The 21,086-nt window shown below is 48.4% G+C and overlaps 4 protein-coding genes across 9 annotated transcripts; 2 read left to right on the top strand and 2 right to left on the bottom strand.

Moving 5' to 3' along the window:
• The first annotated feature begins 62 nt into the window (after nucleotides 1-62).
• Nucleotides 63-5,159, top strand: TMOD4 (tropomodulin 4). Of its 4 annotated transcripts, none has more exons than XR_011246842.1 (10): nucleotides 63-731; nucleotides 1,722-1,886; nucleotides 2,089-2,245; nucleotides 2,557-2,673; nucleotides 3,129-3,218; nucleotides 3,402-3,532; nucleotides 3,630-3,737; nucleotides 4,122-4,265; nucleotides 4,419-4,660; nucleotides 5,039-5,159. XR_011246842.1 is itself a non-coding variant. In XM_069541940.1 (10 exons), the coding sequence occupies exons 2-10, from the start codon at nucleotides 1,764-1,766 to the stop codon at nucleotides 5,059-5,061; spliced, it is 1,038 nt and encodes a 345-aa protein (XP_069398041.1). In that variant the 5' UTR covers nucleotides 63-731; nucleotides 1,722-1,763; the 3' UTR covers nucleotides 5,062-5,159. The 4 variants fall into 4 exon arrangements, 2 of the variants coding, with proteins under 2 accessions (XP_069398041.1, XP_069398032.1); XM_069541940.1 differs by having other exon boundaries at nucleotides 4,516-4,660; XM_069541931.1 differs by having other exon boundaries at nucleotides 505-759; nucleotides 4,516-4,660.
• Nucleotides 5,160-5,690: 531 nt separating this feature from the next.
• SCNM1 (sodium channel modifier 1) lies at nucleotides 5,691-8,425 on the bottom strand. 3 transcript variants are annotated; one of them, XM_069541973.1, is made up of 7 exons: nucleotides 8,133-8,425; nucleotides 7,800-7,870; nucleotides 7,472-7,560; nucleotides 7,276-7,373; nucleotides 7,073-7,161; nucleotides 6,477-6,671; nucleotides 5,691-5,845 (listed from the first exon to the last, which is right to left on the bottom strand). In XM_069541973.1, exons 1-7 carry the CDS (start codon nucleotides 8,181-8,183, stop codon nucleotides 5,746-5,748), a joined length of 693 nt encoding a protein of 230 aa, XP_069398074.1. In that variant the 5' UTR covers nucleotides 8,184-8,425; the 3' UTR covers nucleotides 5,691-5,745. The 3 variants fall into 3 exon arrangements, with proteins under 3 accessions (XP_069398074.1, XP_069398081.1, XP_069398064.1); XM_069541980.1 differs by having other exon boundaries at nucleotides 7,800-7,907; nucleotides 8,133-8,332; XM_069541963.1 differs by having other exon boundaries at nucleotides 8,082-8,307.
• On the top strand, nucleotides 8,304-16,452 carry LYSMD1 (LysM domain containing 1). Its single transcript, XM_069541993.1, has 3 exons — nucleotides 8,304-9,265; nucleotides 14,472-14,830; nucleotides 15,219-16,452. The coding sequence occupies exons 1-3, from the start codon at nucleotides 9,086-9,088 to the stop codon at nucleotides 15,355-15,357; spliced, it is 678 nt and encodes a 225-aa protein (XP_069398094.1). The 5' UTR covers nucleotides 8,304-9,085; the 3' UTR covers nucleotides 15,358-16,452.
• Nucleotides 16,453-19,302, bottom strand: TNFAIP8L2 (TNF alpha induced protein 8 like 2). Its single transcript, XM_069542001.1, has 2 exons — nucleotides 19,211-19,302; nucleotides 16,453-17,531 (listed from the first exon to the last, which is right to left on the bottom strand). Exon 2 carries the CDS (start codon nucleotides 17,524-17,526, stop codon nucleotides 16,972-16,974), a length of 555 nt encoding a protein of 184 aa, XP_069398102.1. The 5' UTR covers nucleotides 17,527-17,531; nucleotides 19,211-19,302; the 3' UTR covers nucleotides 16,453-16,971.
• Between the last annotated feature and the right edge of the window lie 1,784 nt (nucleotides 19,303-21,086).

Below are 21,086 nucleotides of genomic sequence, written 5' to 3'. Positions count from 1 at the left end.
GGTTGGGAGCAAAAAGTATTTGTGAATGAGTTTTATATTTGTTTAATAGTTTTTATTATGAGTCATCCTTTTTATTCTTTATTTTTTAGGTTTTTTTTTCTTTCTTTTTCTTTTTTTGGCCACACCATATGGCTTGTAGGATCTTAGTTCCCCAACCGAGGATCAACCCTGGGCCCTCAGCAGTGAAAGCACCTAGTCCTAACCACTGGACCACCAGGGAACTTCCGGAGTTGCCCTTTTTAGATTGTAAAATATTAATTCCTCTAACAGTTTATAAACACCTTAAAATTAGACACCAAAACAAAATCCTTATACTCACCTCTATATCTCCTTACAGTCACTGCTTTGAATATAGCAGGCACTAAATATTGAGTTGGCCAAAAATTTTGTTCAGCTTTTCTGTACGATATCATGGAAAAACCCAAACAGACTTTTAGGCCAATCCAGTAAGCATTAATAGGAACTGTGATTCGTAGAAGTCCAGTTTCTGGGACTCGGGCTTGTGGGAAAGGGAGGAGGTGCCATGGCTGTTAGCGGCCACTAGAGGCTCTCAGGGCTGGGCAGGGTATGGGGGCTGTGTATATGTGATCTCCCACTACCCCCCACCTGGCCAGAGCTAAAATAATAAAATGCTGAGCTCACTGTTCCCCCACCCTCTCCCCCGGCACTGGCTCCTCTTGCTGCCCGGACGGTGTTCAGCAGAACAGACAGACCAACCAACAGCAGGGGAGGTGAGAAGGGAGGTGGCCACCAGGACTGGTAGGTGGGGAAGGCAGGGGGCTTGTGGATCAGAGCCTGGTGGGAGATGGGAGGAGAAGAGGGGCTCCTGCTGGGAATGATGTGGTGTCTGTGTCTCTGTCACTCAGTGTTTCTGTCACTGTCCTTTCCCTTGACTGTAGTTTATGTTGTCAATGTATGTATCTCACATATTTTCTCAATCTTTCATATTCAGCATGGAGTGTATGTGTGGCTTAAAAGATCATGCAAGTTTAATCCTCTCACTGTTTCTAGAGAAACTTTATCCCATTTAGAAGGCATTTCCCACCCATTAGACTGGCTTCCTGTCCAAAGCCAGGGACAGTTGTGTGAACTCTGTACCTTCTCCTAAGGCTGTGCCACCCTCCCCCACCCTGGATGTCTCCCAGGCCCTCTGAGCTCTCACTTTCCCTCAGGATTTAGAATTTGAGCAAACATAATGAGATCTTGATCCCCCACAATAAAGGAAATGAGGGTAGAGTAAGAGCACGGTCTTTCCCCCCAATCCTCCTGGGTTTCTTAAGCCAGTTTAGGAAAAACTGGATTAGGGGGAAGAGAGGCAGAATTTCCCTGAAGCTCTCTGCCTGCCCCCCTTCCTTGCACTAGGAATTGGGCTTGGGGCCAGCTGTGATGGCAGGGCTCCTAGCAGCTGTGCTAGGGCAAGAGGCACCGACAGGCGAGGTTAAGGGGAGGGGTACTGCCAGGGTTTCTGGTACAATGGGGAGAGGGATTCACCCTGCATACCTGGGATCCCCATCCAGAGTGGCTGGAAGCTGTGGAAGTGAGAAGGAGGCTCCAGTTCTAACTAAACAACCCAACCTTCCCCCATTTTCCCATGCCCAGCTAGATCTCTGTCCTCCAAGGCAACCAGCTTATTTATTGCTCTGCCCCACTGGCTTGTCTGTTTCCCTGCTGTGTCTGTGGACATCTTGCCATTGTCTAACCACTTTCTCTCTATAATCCAGGCTCCGTGAGTGCCACACAGTGGGGAGGGGGTGGGGGCCATCATGTCATCGTATCTAAAGGAACTGGAAAAATACAGAGACATAGACGAAGATGAGATCCTAAAGACGTTGAGCCCTGAGGAGCTAGAACAGCTGGACTGCGAGCTTCAGGAGATGGACCCCGAGGTAGGGGCTCCAGCACAGGGGATCGGGCAATCCCTAGGCGGTAGGAAGGGCGTGGGGCCCGGGACTGAGACCAGGGTCATCTACAGGGCTTAGAGTCCCAAGAAGCTCAGGGGAACAGTGTCTGGAGATGCTCTAAGGAGAACTGGAGGTGCCCCAGGCCAGAGCGGGGGCCCTGACTTGCTCTCCAAAACTCATCCCTAAGAACATGCTCCTGCCAGCTGGACTAAGACAACGTGACCAGACAAAGAAGAGCCCAACGGGGCCGCTGGACCGAGAGGCCCTCTTGCAGTACCTGGAACAGCAGGCACTAGAGGTCAAAGAGCGTGATGATTTGGTGCCCTTCACAGGCGAGAAGAAGGGTATGGGATCTCTAACATCCATGTCTCCTAGAACCCAACGGTGGTCTCTCACATGTCCCTATTCCAGCTTTCTTCTCACTTGCCCGCTCCTAACTGCCAGGAAATCAGCTGCCCACACCTGCATGCCAACTTGCACTCCAGCTCTTAGAAGTGATCAAGGGGACCCAGGAGTCCTGAGCTTATAGAGGACTCAGGTTTTACAGTGGCTCCTAGCGACCCAGCATTCTACCTCCTGGAGAAGGAAAGGAAGCTGGAGGCCAGGATCTTAAGAGAAATGACCTCAACCTGAACCATCCTCATCTCCCCATCAGGGAAACCCTACATCCAGCCCAAGAGAGAAATTCCAGTGGAGGAGCAGGTCACTCTGGAGCCTGAGCTGGAGGAGGCGCTGGCCCACGCTACAGATGCTGAGATGTGTGACATTGCAGGTGGGCAGCTGTGGGCAGTTGAGTTGGGAGGATCTGGGCCAGGGGTCGTGAACATGGCATGGGACTAGTGGGATGTGGATGTTTTGAGAAAGCCTTAGGTAGTGGTTTTTGTCTATATATGTATTCACTCATTTTTAAATTTAATAAGTTAACATCTCAAGGGCGATTTTACAGGGATTATAAAGCAAAACTATTCTGGCTGCAAACAGGAGGGTTTAACAGACCCCCTCACCCTGTAGTGGCTCCTTAGGGACTTTCCCTTAGCCCTGTCTCAGTGTTTTGAAAACCACTGCCTTACACAGCTTAATGGAAGGGACCCCTGGGACCAAAAGTGGAAACCTCTTTGGAAGAGGTCAGGCTTCAAGAATGCAATAGATTCAGACTGAGGTGGGTGGAGGGCCTGGAACAAGCCCGTTTTTCTCATTCCCTGTGCCCCCTCTGCCTACTCCCTCCAGCAATTCTGGGCATGTACACACTGATGAGCAACAAGCAGTACTATGATGCGATCTGCAGCGGAGAAATCTGCAACACCGAAGGCATCAGCAGTGAGTGTGTTTGCGAGCATGGTGCCCAGGGCTCCGGGCAGGTGTCCCGAAGTCTGAGCAAAGGTAGCGAAGGGTGAAACGAGGCAGGCAGGCAGAGGACATGATGCAGAAGTGATAAGAGAATGAATGGGGAGGAGACTGCGGGGAGCATGCTGGGGTTTCCTTCCTGCCCTCACCCACCAGGTGTGGTGCAGCCTGACAAATACAAGCCAGTGCCAGACGAGCCCCCCAATCCCACCAACATCGAGGAGATACTGAAGAGTGTTCGAAGCAACGACAAGGAGGTAGAGGAGGTGAACCTCAACAATATCCAGGTGTGATATCTGACCCCATCCTCTAAGCAGTAACACCGGCCTAACCCGGCTGTCTTATGAGTCCCCTGGCCCACCCTCTCCTATTTCCCTTTGACAGGACATCCCGATAGCCATGCTAACTGAGCTGTGTGAGGCCATGAAGACAAATACCCATGTCCGGAGCTTCAGCCTGGTGGCCACAAGGAGTGGTGACCCCATTGCCAATGTAAGGCTAGCTGGCATCCCTCACCCTCTCCCTGGACATGCATCCCTGGCAGGGCTGTCAGAAAGGGTTGTGCTGGGGGTGCTATTCCCATCAACTCTCTTAGGAGAGACCTGCTGGAGACTCCTCCCCTCAGTCCTTTGACTCACAGCTGTGAAATCCTGATTGTCTTCCTAAAGCACCAAACCCTCTCAACCACCCCCAACTCCACTGCACACATCACCCCACTGCTTTCCCTACTACCTACCCTCCCTCTGCCTCCCTGGAGCCCCACACCCAGCTCAAGGACTCTTCTCAAAGAGCTGTCTCCCTCTTGCTCCTGTTCTTTCTCTCCTCAGTCATCTGTGAAACTGTACCCTAACCCTAATCCAAGTCCCTACTACCCAGGCGGTGGCTGACATGTTGCGTGAGAATCGTAGCCTCCAGAGCCTGAACATCGAATCCAACTTCATTAGCAGCACAGGGCTTATGGCTGTGCTGAAGGCAGTTCGGGAGAACGCCACACTCACTGAGCTCCGAGTAGACAACCAGGTCAGCCTTCCCTCCCCTAGTCTTTGCAGTCAGCTAACATTCACTGATCCTCTTCCCTGGGGCAGCCACCGGCAGGATCTCATCTGATCTTGTTTGGATTCTCCCTCTTCTTATGAGGGGAGCCAAGGCAGCACCTCTCATTACTCATTCCAGAGAACGAGCCTCTTTAACCTCCCAAAGGGTTGGTGGTCTGAGATGGTGAACAATCCAGGCGAGGGGTGCTGACGGCTTCCATCTCGCCCTCCCCCAGCGCCAGTGGCCTGGTGACGCGGTGGAGATGGAGATGGCCACCGTGCTCGAACAGTGTCCCTCCATTGTCCGCTTTGGCTACCACTTTACACAGCAGGGGCCACGCGCTCGGGCCGCCCAGGCCATGACCCGGAACAATGAACTGCGTGAGTACCTGCAGACATGGTGCGTGGGGAGAAGGCAAGTAGCTGCAGAAGCTGGTGGATGCCCCTGAAAGCGCCTAGGGTGCTGCCAAAGTGCCATGCACAGAAGTTGAAATGCCATAGGTGACCAGAAGGTAGACAGGAAAACTCCTCTGCCCAAGTACACCAGTAGAGAGGCAAAACGGAATCAGTCATAGCCGTTGGGGCTGTGTGTTTTTACCTGCCGTTGTTTCTTATTTTAACATGGCGGGGAGGAGCATGCTTGGTGACCTCAGACATTGCCTCTATGAGTCTGGCCAAGGAACTAGAAAGGAGAAGGAACACCTTTGCAGGAGGCGAGAGATGGGATAATGACTTGCGTTTACTCTTCTTCCTTTACAGGTCGCCAGCAAAAGAAGAGATAACACTACCTTTCCCTTTACCAACTAGGGCTTGGAGCCCTGAAAGCTTAAATCCTCACCTGTCCCTCCTTTCCTGTAAATAAAGGCCCTACTGTCCACTCTGCCTGCCTGCTTCCTTGGGCTTTGGAGTGGAAATCTTGGCGCTAACCCCCAAGGGTTACTGCCAATTCATCAGGGGATTATTTATACTCTGGGGATCAGCAGGCAGGGAGGTTCAGGTTACCAGGAGGAGGTGGGGGGAGCTTGCTCCGTTGGTGTTCCCCATAACCCTGCGAATGCCTTTAGTCTCTTCTACTTTCACAGGGCGGCTAGCCCTAGCTCTGTTTCCAGACATGTCCAACCCCTCCCCGCCGACCAGTGCCTACCCACAACCCTCGTGTTATTGGAAGGAGGCAAGGACTTTGAGTGGAGGTGGAGAAGAAAGCTGAAAACATGAAGGGCAAAAACCTCCTTCTGACAGACTTATTAATAGGGCACCAGGCTGCATGCAGCTGACGCTTGGCATGACTGTGGGAGAAGGTGGGGGAGGGGTCAGAAGTGTGGGGAGCTGTGTACCTTGTAGAGAAGAATTGGCTGGGCTGAGAATGAACAGATCTGAAATCCTGAAACAAGGAACCAGACTCAGGAGAAGCTGGGCTCCCAGCGCCGGCTGTAGTTTATTTGTGAAATGAATGGGGAACGAGGATGTCAGTCCAAGGGGAGATCAGGGGGTTCCTCCTCATCAGAGTCAAACTCAACATTTTCATCTTTTACCCATCGACCTCGTCCATCTGGGATCCATCCAGAGCTGGAAACACCAGAAAATAGAACTGGTCAGGAAAGGAAGTTTATTAAATTAAGAAAAGCGTGTGTGCGAGTGCTCTGTCATGTCCAACTCTGTGACCCCATGGACTGTAGCCTGCCAGGCTCCTCTGTCCATGGGATTTCCCAGGCAAGAATACTGGAATGGGTTGCCATTTCCTTCTCCAGGGGAATCTTCCCAACTCGGGTCGAACCTGCCTCTTGTGCACTATAGGATTCTTTACTGCTGAGCCTCCTGGGAAGCCCCAATAGTTCTTTCTATCTAACTGTAGTTAATTTCCTGAACTATTTGAAAAAAAAGTTACATATGTAAGGAGTCTTTGTGCATGCATGCACGTGTGCTAAGTTGCTTCAAGAGGAACTGACTCTGTGACCCTATGGAATGTAGCCCGCCAGGATTCTCCAGGTAAGAATACTGGAGTGGGTTGCCATGCCCTCCTCCAGGGGATCTTCCTGATCCAGAAATCGAACCTGCATCTCCTGCATTGGCAGGTGTCTTCTTTACCACTGTGCCACCTGGGAAGCCCCGGGGGATAAGTAAAAACACTTGAGAAGCTCTGAAACAAGGAGGGTCAGAGATAAAAGGGAAAAACTGAGGAAAAATTCTGCATACTCACCTTCGAAGGGTGAGGTAATGATCCAGGGCCCGTCTTCTTGTGGGGCTCATAGGTGCGGGGGATGAGACAGTGGCTGACTCCTTGGTCTGTGAGCCAGCCTCAGGCTCAGGTTCTCTACTGATCTTCCCACCTTGGGGTTCAGCCTCTGCGGGTGGCAAAGGGGGACGAGAGACAGAGGGACGAGGGGCTTCCGGTCTGGACAGAGAAGAATCGAAGTCTGTAAAAGCAGTAAAGGAAAGGGCCTAATCTCCTGTGACTCCCAACTCCTTATAGGAGTGCTTCCCAATTTTGTGTTCCTCAAGATATTAGTAAGTGTTCTGCATAAAAAGAATTCTGGAATCCAGTAAATTTAGGAAAGTCTAAATCTTTTAAGGTTTTTTTTTTATCTTATGATTTTGTAGAACCCTTAAAATACACTAATTTTTAATCAAATAGGATTACAAAGCACTTTTTTAGTTACAAAAATCTTTTTCCTGAAATACAAGTTAACACCCCCAGAACACTTAGTATGTCTCAGATTACAATTAGGAAAATAATCACTTTAGAGCTATCTATCTCTTGTCCCTCCCTACCTCTGGCTTTCCCATCCCACTAACCTGTACTTCTGGCGGCAGCAACTGTTATAGTGAGGAGCTCTGTGCAGAGCACTCTGAGTGATAAGTCGAGTCTGGGTTAAGAGAGGAGCCTGGCATGGAGACAGCAGAGTCAGAGCCTTCAGAGCCAGAAATAAGCCAAAGTCCTTTAGCCTAAGGTGTGCAGCACAGTCCTGCCTGGAACACAACTTCCCCTCTCTGATTACCTCTGCTGTGGTCTCTTCTCTCCTGAGTTCATTATGCTGTCTTGGATTCTGCTCTGTGCCCTTTCCTGCTGGCTTCTTGCCATAGAAAAGCTGCAGGCCTGAGGAGAAAGGGGAAGAGGATTAAAAGCAGAGCACCAAGGGTGGTCTGAAGAGATTTTAAGGGTTTACTCTATTGTCTGTCTTTTCCCAAACTTACTGGACAGATGTTTTTTGCCTGCACGGTGGGCAGTCAGCATGGCCAGAGTGTCCAGGACAGGTCGGTGGGGACAGATGGCACAAGCAAAGCTGGGGAGTAAGAAAGATAATTGGTCCCTGGGGAGTGGAGTCTTGGTCATAGGTCCCACCCCGTCCAAGCATTCATTTCCAAAGCCCAACTCCCAAGTCTCCCAGTCTCCATCACCCACATCCCTGTTACTCACTCCCAGCCAAAGAATCCTAGATACTCCCGCTCTCCTCCTTAATAACAAAAGTTCTTGAGTCTCTAACTTCAAAACCCTTAAACTTGATCCACTCCTCGCTCTCACCGTCCATCCCGTAGCATCAGCGCCTCATCCTCTGGGATGTAGCTGGCAAGCAGGTCCCCGACCCTTCGTTTCTGCAGGAAACAGGGGAAGAAGTCCGCACGGGATCAGCTGGATATGAGGGAAGGATAAAAGGGAAATGATAGAGACGAGGACTCAAAGGGAATAAAGACCATGGGAGAACACACATCTGCGGTGAAAAAGGGGTCACCACCACCTCTAGTCTTTTGGTTCCCTCCACTCCGCCCCCCAGTTGTTGCCACAGCAACAAAACAGCTCCTTTACAGCTTTCAGAGGGCAGGTGAAGCTGCTTCGGAAGCACTCCTCTCCGCATACTTTGAGCACATTGAGCTGACTCCAATCGTCTCCTTCCCTCTTGAAAGACATCAAGACTGTGAGCCCCAGAAATCAAAAACTCTATCCAGCCGCCTTCGCCACGCCTTTCAGGCCACCGTAGCAGGAGTGGGTCGTCTCCGTTCCTTCCGGTCTCTTTCCTGCTGGCCCCCTGACTTCCGGGGGTGTGCTTCCACGAATGCACTGCGCGATCCCGGAAGCCAGCTTCTAGCCGGCCGAGGGGGACTGTATTTCTTATGGTGCCCTGCGACCTCACCGGCGCGGGGCCTTTTGGGAAATGAAGTCTTTTTTCAAAGAGCTTGCCGCCGGGCTGGATCCAGGCCCTTTCCTCTTGGCAGATTCGAGGCGTTTGGAATGACAAGAACCTAGATGAGGAGCCCGAATTTGAGGGTGTGACTGATTTGGTTTGGAGAATACCTTTGAGGATATCTGACGGAGAAAGAGTGCTACAAACTCTGGCTATTGTCACGCCCTTCGCCTGCAACCACAGCCCATATAGGGTGGGCCTGATCTGTTCCTGACCCTAGAGGGCTAACCCCGGGACCGGGCGGAGTCGGGGTATTGGGGAGCCTGGAGGTCGGGCTGCCAGACGTAGGGGCAAATTGAGCTGCGTGTTAAGGAGGCTGCTAGAGTTCAAAGGTCAGGGGTCAACGTAGCGAGTTGTTGTGGGGAGTCGAAAGTCGGAGGGGGTGCTAAGGAAAGACTCAGGTAGGGACTGAATAGTCGGAGTACAGATTTGTGGGAAGGGGACTTGCAGGGAGGAGAAGCTACGGCTGACAAGTCGCGTATCGCCGGGGGAGGCGGGGAGACTTAAGAGAGAAGACTGAAAGAGAGGAATCCTCTAAGATACCCATTCTCGGACCGCGAGCCCGTCATTATCGGTCACTTGGCCGGGCCTCCCGGGGTTGTAACCTCAGTGTCCGCAGGGTGAGGAGATGGCTTCTCCCTCTAGACAGGCCCCCCTCGGGGGGTCAGGACTGCTTCAAGGGAGCCGGGCTCGTTCTTATGGAAGCCTGGTGCAGTCTGCCTGCTCCCCGGTGAGGGAAAGACGCCTGGAGCATCAGTTGGCGCCCGGAGACACCCTGGCTGGACTAGCACTCAAATACGGGGTGACGGTGAGTCTTCCAGGATTGGGACGTAGACACCCAATTAGAAGAGGTTTATTCCTCATGAGAATGTATGGCCCTCTAGGCAACTTCCCCTGAAATTTTCTTAATTGTGTTTATATTAACTAATTGTGATAAATTGACTGTGATAAAGGTTTGGTCACCTTTATCTTTTTGTTTCCTCATCTCAGTGTTGCACTGTCTGGTGGGAACAAATCCTGTCCCATTATCCCAACGGAGGGGAGCAGCATTTATTTTTTAGGCCAGTCACTGTACTAAAGACTTTACATCCATTAGCTCATTTGATCCTCACATCCCTATCAAGCATATAATTATTGTGCCCTTTTTACAGATGAAGAAACTGAGACTTAGATTGGTTAACCAGTGTGACCAAGGTCAAATAACTAATAAGTGTTGACGTGAAAATTGAAACAGGTCTGTCTGATTCCAAAGCCTGTACTGTTAACTACACAGAAATATTTTAATTGAGAATGACTAAACATTCCAGAGAAGGTAATGGCAACCCACTCCAGTACTCTTGCTTGGAAAATCCCATGGACAGAGGAGCATGGTAGGCTACAGTCCATGGGGTCCCAAAGAGTTGGACAGGACTGAGCAACTTCACTTTCACTTTCAAACATTCACAGCAAACAATGCAGAGCTAGTTTTTAGTCTGAGGTTCCTTAAGTGCTGTCTCCTCTTGTTCTCTTCTCCTCCTCAAGACTCTGCCCTCTTCTTTTCAAGAAGGTGGTCTCTGTGGTACAAAACAGGTACTCTCTATGCCAAGCATTTCAGTTCATGCATAGAGTATATTTAGTAGGAGTAAAAATACATTGCTTTAAAGTTGATAAGGGTCTTCCCCTATATTTTGTTGAATCAAGCAACATTTTTTGCTTGATGTGTTCAAAGCATTGTGGTAACTATCTTGGGAGATAGAAACATAAATAAATTGTGTGGCTGCTGCTCTCATGTAATTTACAGACTCACTCACTTCACTCACTCACTCACTCAAGATGTGAGCGAAGAGAAACTAAAAAGCCTCTTGATGAAAGTGAAAGAGGAGAGTGAAAAAGTTGGCTTAAAGCTCAACATTCAGAAAACTAAGATCATGGCATCTGGTCCCATCACTTCATGGGAAATAGATGGGGAAACAGTGGAAACAGTGTCAGACTTTATTTTGGGGGGGGCTCCAAAATCACTGCAGATGGTGATTGCAGCCATGAAATTAAAAGATGCTTACTCCTTGGAAGGAAAGGTATGACCAATCTAGATAGCATATTCAAAAGCAGAGACATTACTTTGCCAACAAAGGTCCCTCTAGTCAAGGCTATGGTTTTTCCAGTGGTCATGTATGGATGTGAGAGTTGGACTGTGAAGAGAGCTGAGGGCCAAAGAATTGATGCTTTTGAAATGTGGTGTTGGAGAAGACTCTTGAGAGTCCCTTGGACTGCAAGAAGATCCAACCAGTCCATTCTAAAGGAGAAGTCCTGGGTGTTCATTGGAAGGACTGATGCTGAGGCTGAAATTCCAATACTTTGGCCACCTCATGCGAAGAGTTGACTTATTAGAAGAAACCTTGATGCTGGGAGGGATTGGGGGCAGGAGGAGAAGGGGACGACAGAGGATGAGATGGCTGGATGGCATCACTGACTCGATGGACATGAGTTTGGGTGAACTCCGGGAGTTGGTGATGGACAGGGAGGCCTGGCATGCTGCGATTCATGGGGTCGCAAAGAGTCGGACACAGCTGAGCAACTGAACTGAACTGAAGAAGTGAGCAGGGACACAAATAATGATTGTAGGTGACAGAACGTGGTGAGTTTATAGAGGTGTTAACAAAGAGTGGAAAGTCAGGAAAGAAGATTGGTTTTTATTTGGAAGGGGACATTAGTGCAGACTTTAAGGGGACCATCACAATGGGCCTTCAAAGACTTGGGCACCCCTTTCTCTATGCTCCTATCTATAGACCTGTGGAATCCAGTGGTCTACATCCTGTACGTGTTTGTCTTTCCAATAGCCTGCGCTCTAAGGGACAGAACTCTTTCTTTTCAATTTTATATCTCTAGAGCCTGACATAATCCCCAGCACATAGAAGCTTAATAAATGTTTTTTGAATGAATGAAAGTCTGGCTAAAATTTCCACACTGGAGATTGGGAGTATAGTAAAGTGGACATTTAAGTAGAGGGATGGCCTAAATAAAGGAAATGGATTTGAAAGTACTGAGCAGTCCTTTCATCCCAGCAGAGGCTCAGATGCTGTGCAATGAAGGAAACTGCTGTTAGTGATTCAACAATTATTGTTTGAAGTTTTCTTACTGCCCTGTATCTTCCTGAGTACAGAAAATCTCTGTAGTCTAGTAAAGAAAAGTTCTAGGTTCTGGTTTCATTCTGCTCCTTACTAGCTGAGTGACTGGATAGTCAATCACTTCACTCTCTAGGTCCTCAGTTTCCTCACCATTTGTACAATAAGAATAAAAAATAAAAAACTTAGGTAAATAAATTACCTAATTTATTACCTACCTGTCATTTAAGGAATACTTAGTATATGCCAAGCTCTATTATCTCATATTATCTCCATGAAACTATGAGGTAAATGTGACCGTTTCCATTTAAAGATAAGAAATATCACTATGCTGTACATCTGAAACTGTAATACTGTAAGTCACTTATACTTCAATAAAAACAAATTTTGAACAATAAGGAGACTGAAGCTTTGAGAGAGAACTTGCTATAAAGTATATACAACTAGTCCAGTTGTTAGAGCTAGGATTCAGATCCAGTTGTCTTGTTCTAACATCCTCATTTCATGGGACTTCCCTGGTGGTCCAGTGGTTAAGACTGTATGCTTCCACTGAGGAGGTGTGGGTTCGACCCCTGGTCCGGAACTAAGAGCCCACATGCTGTGTTGCATGGCCAAAAAAATAAAATCCTCACTTTGAACTGCTCTATTAAACTAACTAGATTCTAATGACCTTGTAGCTCTTGGCTTGAAGACAGAGGAACAATGTCCCCATATGTGGTACTTCTGGGAAATAGTAAAAGCAACAGAAAATTCACAAATTAATTCATATCATCTTGGAACTAGAAGGGACATAGGATATTATCTAGGCAAAATAAAATGAATAGCATCAAAGTGCTTGGCAAAGTAAAAGTATAAAACTGCAAGCCGCTTTTAACTGTTTTTACTATTCAGATCAATCCGATTTTATTTTTAAACTCATTATAGCATAAGATTTTATTAGTCAAGTTTATTTTAGTAGTCTTGGCCTAGAGTGGAAACAGCTTTGATATTGGACAGTTATAAGAATTATGATTTCCCAAACTGGTGCCTTTATGGGATGAATTTTTAGTAAAACTGGCTGCCTGGCCTTGGGTAATAAAATACTGATATACAGTGTCTGTGGTTTCTATATTTTATTATCTAGTTTCTTTACTCATAAAGCATTAATGAGCCTCTGCTGTGTGCCAAGTTTGTGCGATGTTGAGGAGAATCTAAGGGATACAGAGACAGCAAGTCACCAGTCCTGCCCTTAAATGACTCACAGTTTGCACAGGACAGATATGCCTACAGTATAATAAGATAGGTATTAATATGGCAATATTTACAGTATGCATTGGGAGCCCTGAAGAAGGTAACACAAAGGGAATGATAGTTGATGAGAAGTTTTCCAGGCCAGGAAGCGAGTAGTGGAGAAGCGTTCCAGGCAGATAAGTCACAAAAGTGTGAAAGATCATGAAATGTTGGAATAAAAATAAAAAGTTCAGGATGGCAAAAGTTGTAAGTGGCAGAAGGGAGGTGTGGCTGGACTTCCTATGAAGGCGAGATTGAGAATGCCCTTGAATGGTAATTTGGATTTTATCTCTGACCCAGTGGGGAGCCATAGAAAGTTCATAAGCAAGGTAGTGGATTGATCAGGTTAAAATTTTTTTTTTAAGGTATATGTCAGCAGGGTAGAAGATAAGTTGAAATGGAGGGAGGAAGACCAGTTAAAAAACTTAACAATACCCAAATGAGACAAATTGAGTCTAAGTCAATGACAATGTGAAGCTGAGACCAGAGATGAGATTTTTGCAGCATTTTTGTTGACCTCTTGGGTATAGATGGTGAAAGAAAAGTATGAGTTAAGGATGACAGTGATATTTCTACCTTGGGAGGCAGGTAGATATAGATGGTGATGCCAGCCACTGTGTTTAATTATGAATAAATAGGCACTAAATACTTGATCAGTGAAATTATTAATATTATAATAAGAAAAGTATTCCTGGGGACTTCCCTGGAGGCCCAGTGGTTAAGGGGGCCTTAACCACTTACAGGGGGCATGGGTTCCAGCCTTGGTCAGGGAACTAAGAGCCCACATGTCTCGCAACATGGCCAAAATAAATAAAAAAGAAAAGCATTCCTAGGAGGAGTAAAAAGGCCCAGAATTCTAGCTCTATCAGTAGCTTGCTAGGCAAGTCACTTAACCTCTCTGAGCCTCAGTTCCTTCATCTCTATGGTAGTTTTCAAAGTATCATATATGAGGACATTGCTCCACTGCCTTTGAGCCAAGAGCTAGAAAGGTCATTAGAATCTAGTTAGTTTCAGAGTGAGTTCCTTCACCTTTACAGTAGTTTCAAAATCTAGGGGTCCCTAAGACTCTTTAGGGGTCCGCAAGGTCAAAACTATTGCCATAGTAATAACAGCAAGACTTTATGTGTCTTTTTTATTTTTGTGAGTGCACACTGTGCTTTTCAGAAGCCATGTGACCTGTGATACTGCAGCAGATGCTTGTAGAGGCAGACATGGGAAGCCTGTTGTCTTCAGTTAAGTCGGACATGAAAGTGATTTACAGAAATGTAAAACAGTGCCTCTGTTCTTGCTGTATGTTCTCTGTTTTTGTTTTAGAAAATATTTTTCATTAAAATATTTATGTTAACATTTAACAGTGTTTTAAATTTTTTAAGTTTTAATTTATAATACCTTAAATATGATAGATGTGATTAACATAAGTAAAAACTTTTTTTCTCAATATTTTTTTAAAATGTAAGGGGGCTGTAAAACCAAAAAGTGTGAAAAACTACTGATCAATAAAATAGGGATATCAGCCCTCTGTAATTTTGGTTGTTATAGGGCCAGATAAGGCTCTGAACATCACTTTAAAAGGCATGAGATGCTGTACAAATATAAGGTGGATTATTATTACTGTCATTAATTGTGGTGACTTTTTTTTAAAAGATGGAACAGATTAAGCGTGCAAACCGCCTTTATACTAATGACTCCATCTTCCTGAAGAAAACCCTCTACATCCCCATCCTGACAGAGCCCAGAGATCTGTTCAATGGTTTGGATTCTGAGGAAGAGAAGGATGGAGAAGAAGCAGTACAGCCAAGTAAGGATGAAGTTCGACCACACTCAGCCGAGAGGAAGAAACGAGAAAGAGGTTTAGGACATCCCAATGGTGAAGTCCTTCCCACACCTGGCCAGGAGCCCCCGATGCATGACCTTTCTGCCTCCGATTTCCTTAAGAAGCTCGATTCACAGATTAGCCTGTCAAAGAAGGCTGCTGCCCAGAAGCTGAAAAAGGGGGAAAGTGGGTGAGTCTTGAATGGGTCCTTTTAAGTCCCTCTGTAAATTTCTCTGTTCCCTCACCCTTACCTGATCAGACACAAAGTAAGCCCAGTGTCAGCAGAAGCAAGGTGAAGCCTTTCCCTCAGGTGGCCCCAAGACAATTCACAGAGCCCATGGCTGTTGGAAAATGATTCTGTGTTCCCAGTGGAAGGAAATATTTGGCTGTTCTTACTGCTCTGATGATCCATGAAGGAACGTTAGGGTTAGGATTTATCCAGAGGGTGTCGGACTCCATCGTAAAGCAACCAGCTCACGTATATTAGAGGAAGACAGCTTGCCACTTATTTCTTCGCTCAGCCCATCTCAGTCTTTTCCCTTGACCTGTTGCTTTTTCCCCCTTTTCCTCGCCTGCAGGATACCTGGGGAGGATTCAAGTCTTCACCTGAGCTCTCCTCGGATGCAGCAACGAGCAGTCCTAGGTCCCGTGCCACTGACCCAGACCTCTCGGACCCGGACACTTCGGGACCAGGAAGATGAAATCTTCAAACTCTGAGGTCCCCAGAACTGATTGAGACAAGCCAGATGCTGAAGGAGCATCTTGAGGGAGAGAGGAGCCTGAGGTGAGGCTCAAGAACACGGCTTCCCAGCCTCCCTCCCTGTACTCCTGCCGTCTCCCCAGCCTCCTTGTCCATCAAGAGTTCCTTGGCTTGGAGCAGTTCTATTGGCAAGAGTAGGGGATGGGAAATAGACCCCTTCTCTGTTCTTGGGCTGAGTCTAGAGTTGGTCTTTAGACTCAAAAGGTCTTTTTACATCCCTGCTGCCCTTCCCGTCCCTTCCATGATTCCTTGGCCTTAGAGCCAAGGAAGGCAGGGACTCCCCTAGCCCCTAACTTCCTCCCCATCTCCAACTTTGTTACCTAATTTATTTGGTGCTATATTGAAGTAATATTTATTTGCTGTATCTTATTGTTTCCCACTCTTAGCTGAAAACTGGGATTTCTGTAGCCCTGTGATGTGGGGAGCCCAGGAGCAGTGAGCCAGTGATTTCCAGTCCACCTCCCCCACCTTCTTAGCCAGCTATGGTATTGAGAATGGGCCATCAGTGGTCTAGCCCTGCTGCGGGGAGTGGCAGACTGTGCCGGGCCTTGCCCCCAATCTCAAATGAAAGAATTTGGGCTTAGTCTTGGCTAATCAGGTCCCTGTAACTTTTTCACAACTCTTGCTCTGAGAAAAAAAAAAGCAATGTAGGGTCTGAAGCCCTCCATGCCACCAGTTCACCCCTCTGATCTGCTCCTTTCTTCAGCCTGTGTGAGACTAAGGGATGGAAGAAGAATTGAGTTTGAAGAGGAAGACAGTTGTGGGACTCTTTTTGCCATGGGAGCCTCTTTGTTATAGCCTCTCCCTACCAGAGCCTATTGATCTATGCCTTGCTCCTCACTATGTATTGCAACTTGTAGCACTGATGTGTGGTTCAGTTTTTTGAGTTTCTTAAACAGAAGTAGACAATGGAACCCCAGTGATATTGGAAATATGCCTCAGTCTCCTGTATGGAAATGGTGAGAGGTGAGATGAGTGGTGTTTATATACCTCTTTCCTCTGTGATGGTATAAGATGTAAGAAGCTGGAGAGATTAAACATTGAGCCCTGTGCATGTTTTAATAATTTTATTTCCTCTGTGAGACTCTCCCCTGCCCTAGCCCCTTCTTCCTGCCCTCTGGAGCAGAGCCTCTGGGATCCCTCCAGACTCTGCTGAGATCTGAAGGTCTAGAATGTCTCCCAGGGTTCCCTTCCCCCCAGCTGTCTTTAGTGTCCCCAGAAGAGTTAGCTGGTCTATGCCCTCTTACCCTGGTTCTGAGGTGAGGGGGCTTCCCTGTTTGAAAGGCCCTTTGTGGGGGAAAACAGAGGTCCAAGTTTCACTTCGTCTTTTTCAGGCAGCTTTGTTTCCGGTCTTGGGGCTGGAGTGGGAAGAGAGGCCTCAACCCTCAGCATTGCTGCTTCTCCACCAGTAGTTTGGGGGTGGGGTAGTCTCAGAGTCACACTCACTCTTGGGAGAGACTGAGCCTGAGATTGAAAAGCATTAGTGCAGAGGCGCAGGGTTAGAAGCCTGGTGTGTGTAGTTGTCTCAGTCAGCCGTTCTGCCAAGAAGGAGCTCGCTGGGGCTGGGACTCTCAGAGCTTGCCCTCGTCCAGCAGCTTCCTGAGCCCGCCGCAGATCTTGCCCAGGTGCTGGGTGTAATCAGGCCCGTAGAGGGCCGTGAGCAGGCCGGCGTCAGAGAAGTGATCGAACACGTGGCGGATGCGGCCGTGGGACTTGGGCGTGAGGTGGCGCTCCACCAGCTCCAGCAACACGTCCCGGCACTCGGTCAGCAGGCTGGCCAGCACGGCGGCCTCGAAGGTGAAGTCCACCTCCCCGAAGCTGAGTGCTGTCATGGCGCCCTGCCGCAGCTTCTGGCGAAAGCGGGTTGCCAGGGCCAGCTCGCTGGGGTTGAAGCAGCCACTGCGGTGCAGCACAGCCACCTTGACCGCCACCTTGATCAGGTCCTTGATAACCCGCTGGGCCTGGGGCCTGCTGCGTGTGTATTCTTTGGACACACGGTAGAGCTCATCTAGCACCTCGCTGCTCGTCTCATCCGCGAAGAGATGAGCCACAGACCGCCCTGCCATCTTACTCAGTAGCTTCTTCTCTGCCTGTAGCACCAGACTCTTGGAACTGAAGGACTCCATGGTTCCTAGGGAAGGGTCGGGGAGCGGGGGTCGGGGTGGGGGGTCATGTGATCAGTCGCTAGAAGAGAGGCCACAGGCTTCCTTAGCAGGAGAGAAGTAGCTTTTCCCCTTTCTGTCTCTGGTTTCCGTCCCATCATCATCTCTTTCATCTTGTCGTCTCTTTCCCCCTGCGCCCTCAGCCCTCTACACTTGGTTCCCATTTTTCCCTTTAGAACTGCAGGACATCATGATCTCTAAAACAGGCCAGCAGAGCAGTGGGAGCTTTAGCTGGAGGGATGAGGGCACACCCCAGGCTAGGGCACCACAGCTAAGACCTCAAGGGAAGTGGCCCGTTGCTCCTACAGTGGAGAAGATGAAGCTTACCTGGCAGATAGCTCTCACAGCTGCCCTTTTTGGACACTGACTGGGTACTGTACATCTGTACCCAGATATACACCTACACTGTGAAATGTAGGTATTATCATCTTTGTTTTACAGCTGAGCAAACTTAAGCTTACATTAAATAATTTACCCAAGGTCAAACACAACTGTTTTTCTGTCTGCAGAAGCCCACGTCAGCTAGTGTGCTGCACTGCCTTTAGAGACGTGGGAAATATAGGGGTCCCTGGAGTCCTGATTAAAAAAGATTATTATTATTCACATTTATTGAGAACCTACTATATGGCAAGTGCTTCATGTGAATTATCTCCGTCTTCCAACCCTTTGTAAGGTAGGTATCCGCAATTTGCAATGAGGAAAATGAAACTAAGAACAATTAAGCAATTTGGCTAAAGTCACTGGCAAATGATAAAAATGGGCCTTGAACCACACAATCTGAAGAAGCCTCCTCCCGTGGCATGCTCTCAATGAGGTTGGAGCGCACTGAGGAAGCATGAGGAACAAGTGCCTCAAGACAGCCCCAGAGGTCTCAGGTCCTCTGCCGAGGCTGCACTCAGGACCCGCTGGCGGCACATGAGTGCCTGGTCCCGGAACGCTCTCCCCATGGTCTTGCCTATGGTGGTTCTGCTTGTTTTGCTTCTTACTTCCCCCTCCCCTGTTCCTCTGCAGGATGTGGCTCTGACCGCAGTGAGGAGCAGCCTCACCCTGTCCCCCAACCAAAATGGGAGTCTGAAGAAGCAGGGCAGGTATCACTGGGGTAGGGGGTTCTCCTTCAGCCAAATCAGTCCAGTGGAAACCCAAAACCTTGCTCTGCCCCCAGCTTTGCTGGGGCTTTCTGGACCACACTCGACAGCCGGAAGAGGAGATTGCTCCATGTGAGCCTTCCTTCCTCCTTGGCCTTCCTGTTACCCAGCTCTCCACTGCCCCCGTTGCCATCTCGCATTTGGTCCACTGTCCTCTCCCTGCCTCCGTGTTTTGGTCTCCTGTTTTCACCTGACTGAGAGCTGCCCTGAGAGTCTGGCCAGACTCTCTCACCGGCCCTTACCTCTAGATCCATGTCTCCTAAGATCTTGCATCTCTCAGTGGTCTCACATGCCCTTATCCACTGCCATCCCTCAGCCCTGTGCCCACCCATCCAAAACCATGTCTTTCTGAGGCTGCTTTACTCCATGAAAAACTGCGCTGGACCTCCCCGCTGAGACTCAAGAATTCTATCAAATGAGAGCCACAATATGGAAAGCTCAGGTTGACAGAGCTGGGACTCTTCTGCCACCATCTCCCCCTCTGGCATTGCCCAGTCCCTCACCTGCTGCGCCCTGGGTGCCAGTCTTGCCTTGGATGTTCCGGGAGAGCTGACAGAATGGAGAAGCTCCTAAGTGAGAGGCCCTTTGGCCTGGCCCCGCCCCCAAGCCCCGCCTACCTACTCAGTGCTCAACCTCCGGTTCATCACACTGTCACCAAGAAAGTCCATGGCCCCAACAGCCTCCTGTAAATAAGACAAAGGTCAAAAGGAATAGCATTCTGTAGGAAACAGTCTTGATTCCTTGAGGTGAGGAGGAGGAATTGCACATCCCCTGTTCCCAAATTATCTGCCTCTTTCTACTCTTGCTGCCTAGTTCCTTGAGATCTTGTTCTCCATATATTTCTCTGGTACTGGGGGAAATGTGATGTATAAATTGCTGACGTGGGGGTCAGTGCAGAAAGTTCTGGAGAGTGTACTGGACTTAGACTGGAGACACCAGAAGCAAGTTGGAGATCAGCAGGTCTGAGTGTGCCCCTAGAGTCAAGGATGGCTGGTGCTGTGGGGCAGCATTACCAGGAGCACAGGCTTCCAGTACCTTGCAGGGTAAGGGAATGCATACATGCTCAATCTCTCAGTCATGTCCGACCATTCGTAGCTCATCAGGCTCCTCTGTCCGTGGGATTTCCCAGGCAAGAATCCTGGAGCAGGTTGCCATTTAATTTTCCAGGGGTAAGTGTGTCCCCACCCCTAATACTTACACTCCCCTGGTGGCTCAGTTGGTAAAGAATCTGCCTACAATGCAGGAGACCTGGTTTCCCATCCCTGGGTCGAGGAGATCCCCTGGAGAAGGGAATGGCAACCCACTCCAGTACTCTTGCCTGGAGAATCCCATGGGCAGAGGAGTCTGGCAGGCTACAGTCCATGGGGTAACAGAGAGTCGGACACGACTGAGCAACTAACACTTCTCTTCACCCCAAATACTTGAGAGGAAGAAGCTGGGTCAGGCTGCAGAACTAGATATAACCAGCAGGTGTCAGCACATCATTGCACCACTAGAGGCAACGAGTTTATCGACTATGCTTCATAGCTAACAGGATGCAAAAAATGAAGGTAAGTCACAGTCCGTAAATGAGGCAAATTTACTTACCATCAAGAACCTTACAGCCTGAAGGAAAAAAAAAAAAGGAATCTTAACACCCTAGTCAGGGAGATAAATGTAAGCACATATAACTGTAATACAAGCCAAATGATGTCATTAGCTTTCATAGAAATTTAAGGAATTAAGAAACTGTGAGAGCAAAGACTTTATTTTTGGGGGCTCCAAAATCACTGCAGATGGTGACTGCAGCCATGAAATTAAAAGACGCTTACTCCTTGGAAGAAAAGTTATGACCAACCTAGACAGCATATTCAAAAGCAGAGACATTACTTTGCTGACTAAGGTCCGTCTAGTCAAGGCTATGGTTTTTCCTGTGGTCATGTATGGATGTGAGAGTTGGACTGTGAAGAAGGCTGAGCGCCGAAGAATTGATGCTTTTGAACTGTGGTGTTGGAGAAGACTCTTGGGAGTCCCTTGGACTGCAAGAAGATCCAACCAGTCCATTCTGAAGGAGATCAACCCTGGGATTTCTTTGGAAGGAATGATGCTAAAGCTGAAACTCCAGTACTTTGGCCACCTCATGTGAAGAGTTGACTCATTGGAAAAGACTCTGATGCTGGGAGGGATTGGGGGCAGGAGGAGAAGGGGACGACAGAGGATGAGATGGCTGGATGGCATCATGGACTCGATGGACATGAGTCTGAGTGAACTCCGGGAGTTGGTGATGGACAGGGAGGCCTGGCGTGCTGCGATTCATGGGGTCTCAAAGAGTCAGACACGACTGAGCGACTGAACTGAACCGAGAGCAAAGAAAAATTTAGATTTTTTTTTTCTCATTGG

Source organism: Ovis canadensis, chromosome 1 (assembly GCF_042477335.2).
Source record: "Ovis canadensis isolate MfBH-ARS-UI-01 breed Bighorn chromosome 1, ARS-UI_OviCan_v2, whole genome shotgun sequence".
Taxonomy (NCBI): Eukaryota; Metazoa; Chordata; class Mammalia; order Artiodactyla; family Bovidae; genus Ovis; species Ovis canadensis.
The sequence above is the reverse complement of the archived record's forward strand: the minus strand, read 5'-3'. Positions and strand labels throughout refer to the sequence as shown.

Excerpts from the sequence above, each read along its gene's own strand:
- TMOD4 (XM_069541940.1), top strand. The coding sequence starts at position 1,764 with ATGTCATCGTATCTAAAGGAACTGGAAAAATACAGAGACATAGACGAA. Across the intron at positions 3,533-3,629 it reads TGAACCTCAACAATATCCAG|GACATCCCGATAGCCATGCT; the intron begins GTGTGATATCTG and ends TCCCTTTGACAG. Across the intron at positions 4,266-4,515 it reads AGCTCCGAGTAGACAACCAG|CGCCAGTGGCCTGGTGACGC; the intron begins GTCAGCCTTCCC and ends GCCCTCCCCCAG.
- SCNM1 (XM_069541963.1), bottom strand. The coding sequence starts at position 8,183 with ATGTCTTTCAAGAGGGAAGGAGACGATTGGAGTCAGCTCAATGTGCTC. Across the intron at positions 7,374-7,471 it reads AGGCAAAAAACATCTGTCCA|GCCTGCAGCTTTTCTATGGC; the intron begins GTAAGTTTGGGA and ends CTTTCTCCTCAG. Across the intron at positions 6,672-7,072 it reads TGCTGCCGCCAGAAGTACAG|ACCGGAAGCCCCTCGTCCCT; the intron begins GTTAGTGGGATG and ends TTCTCTGTCCAG.
- LYSMD1 (XM_069541993.1), top strand. The coding sequence starts at position 9,086 with ATGGCTTCTCCCTCTAGACAGGCCCCCCTCGGGGGGTCAGGACTGCTT. Across the intron at positions 9,266-14,471 it reads CACTCAAATACGGGGTGACG|ATGGAACAGATTAAGCGTGC; the intron begins GTGAGTCTTCCA and ends TTTTTTTAAAAG. Across the intron at positions 14,831-15,218 it reads CTGAAAAAGGGGGAAAGTGG|GATACCTGGGGAGGATTCAA; the intron begins GTGAGTCTTGAA and ends CCTCGCCTGCAG.
- TNFAIP8L2 (XM_069542001.1), bottom strand. The coding sequence starts at position 17,526 with ATGGAGTCCTTCAGTTCCAAGAGTCTGGTGCTACAGGCAGAGAAGAAG.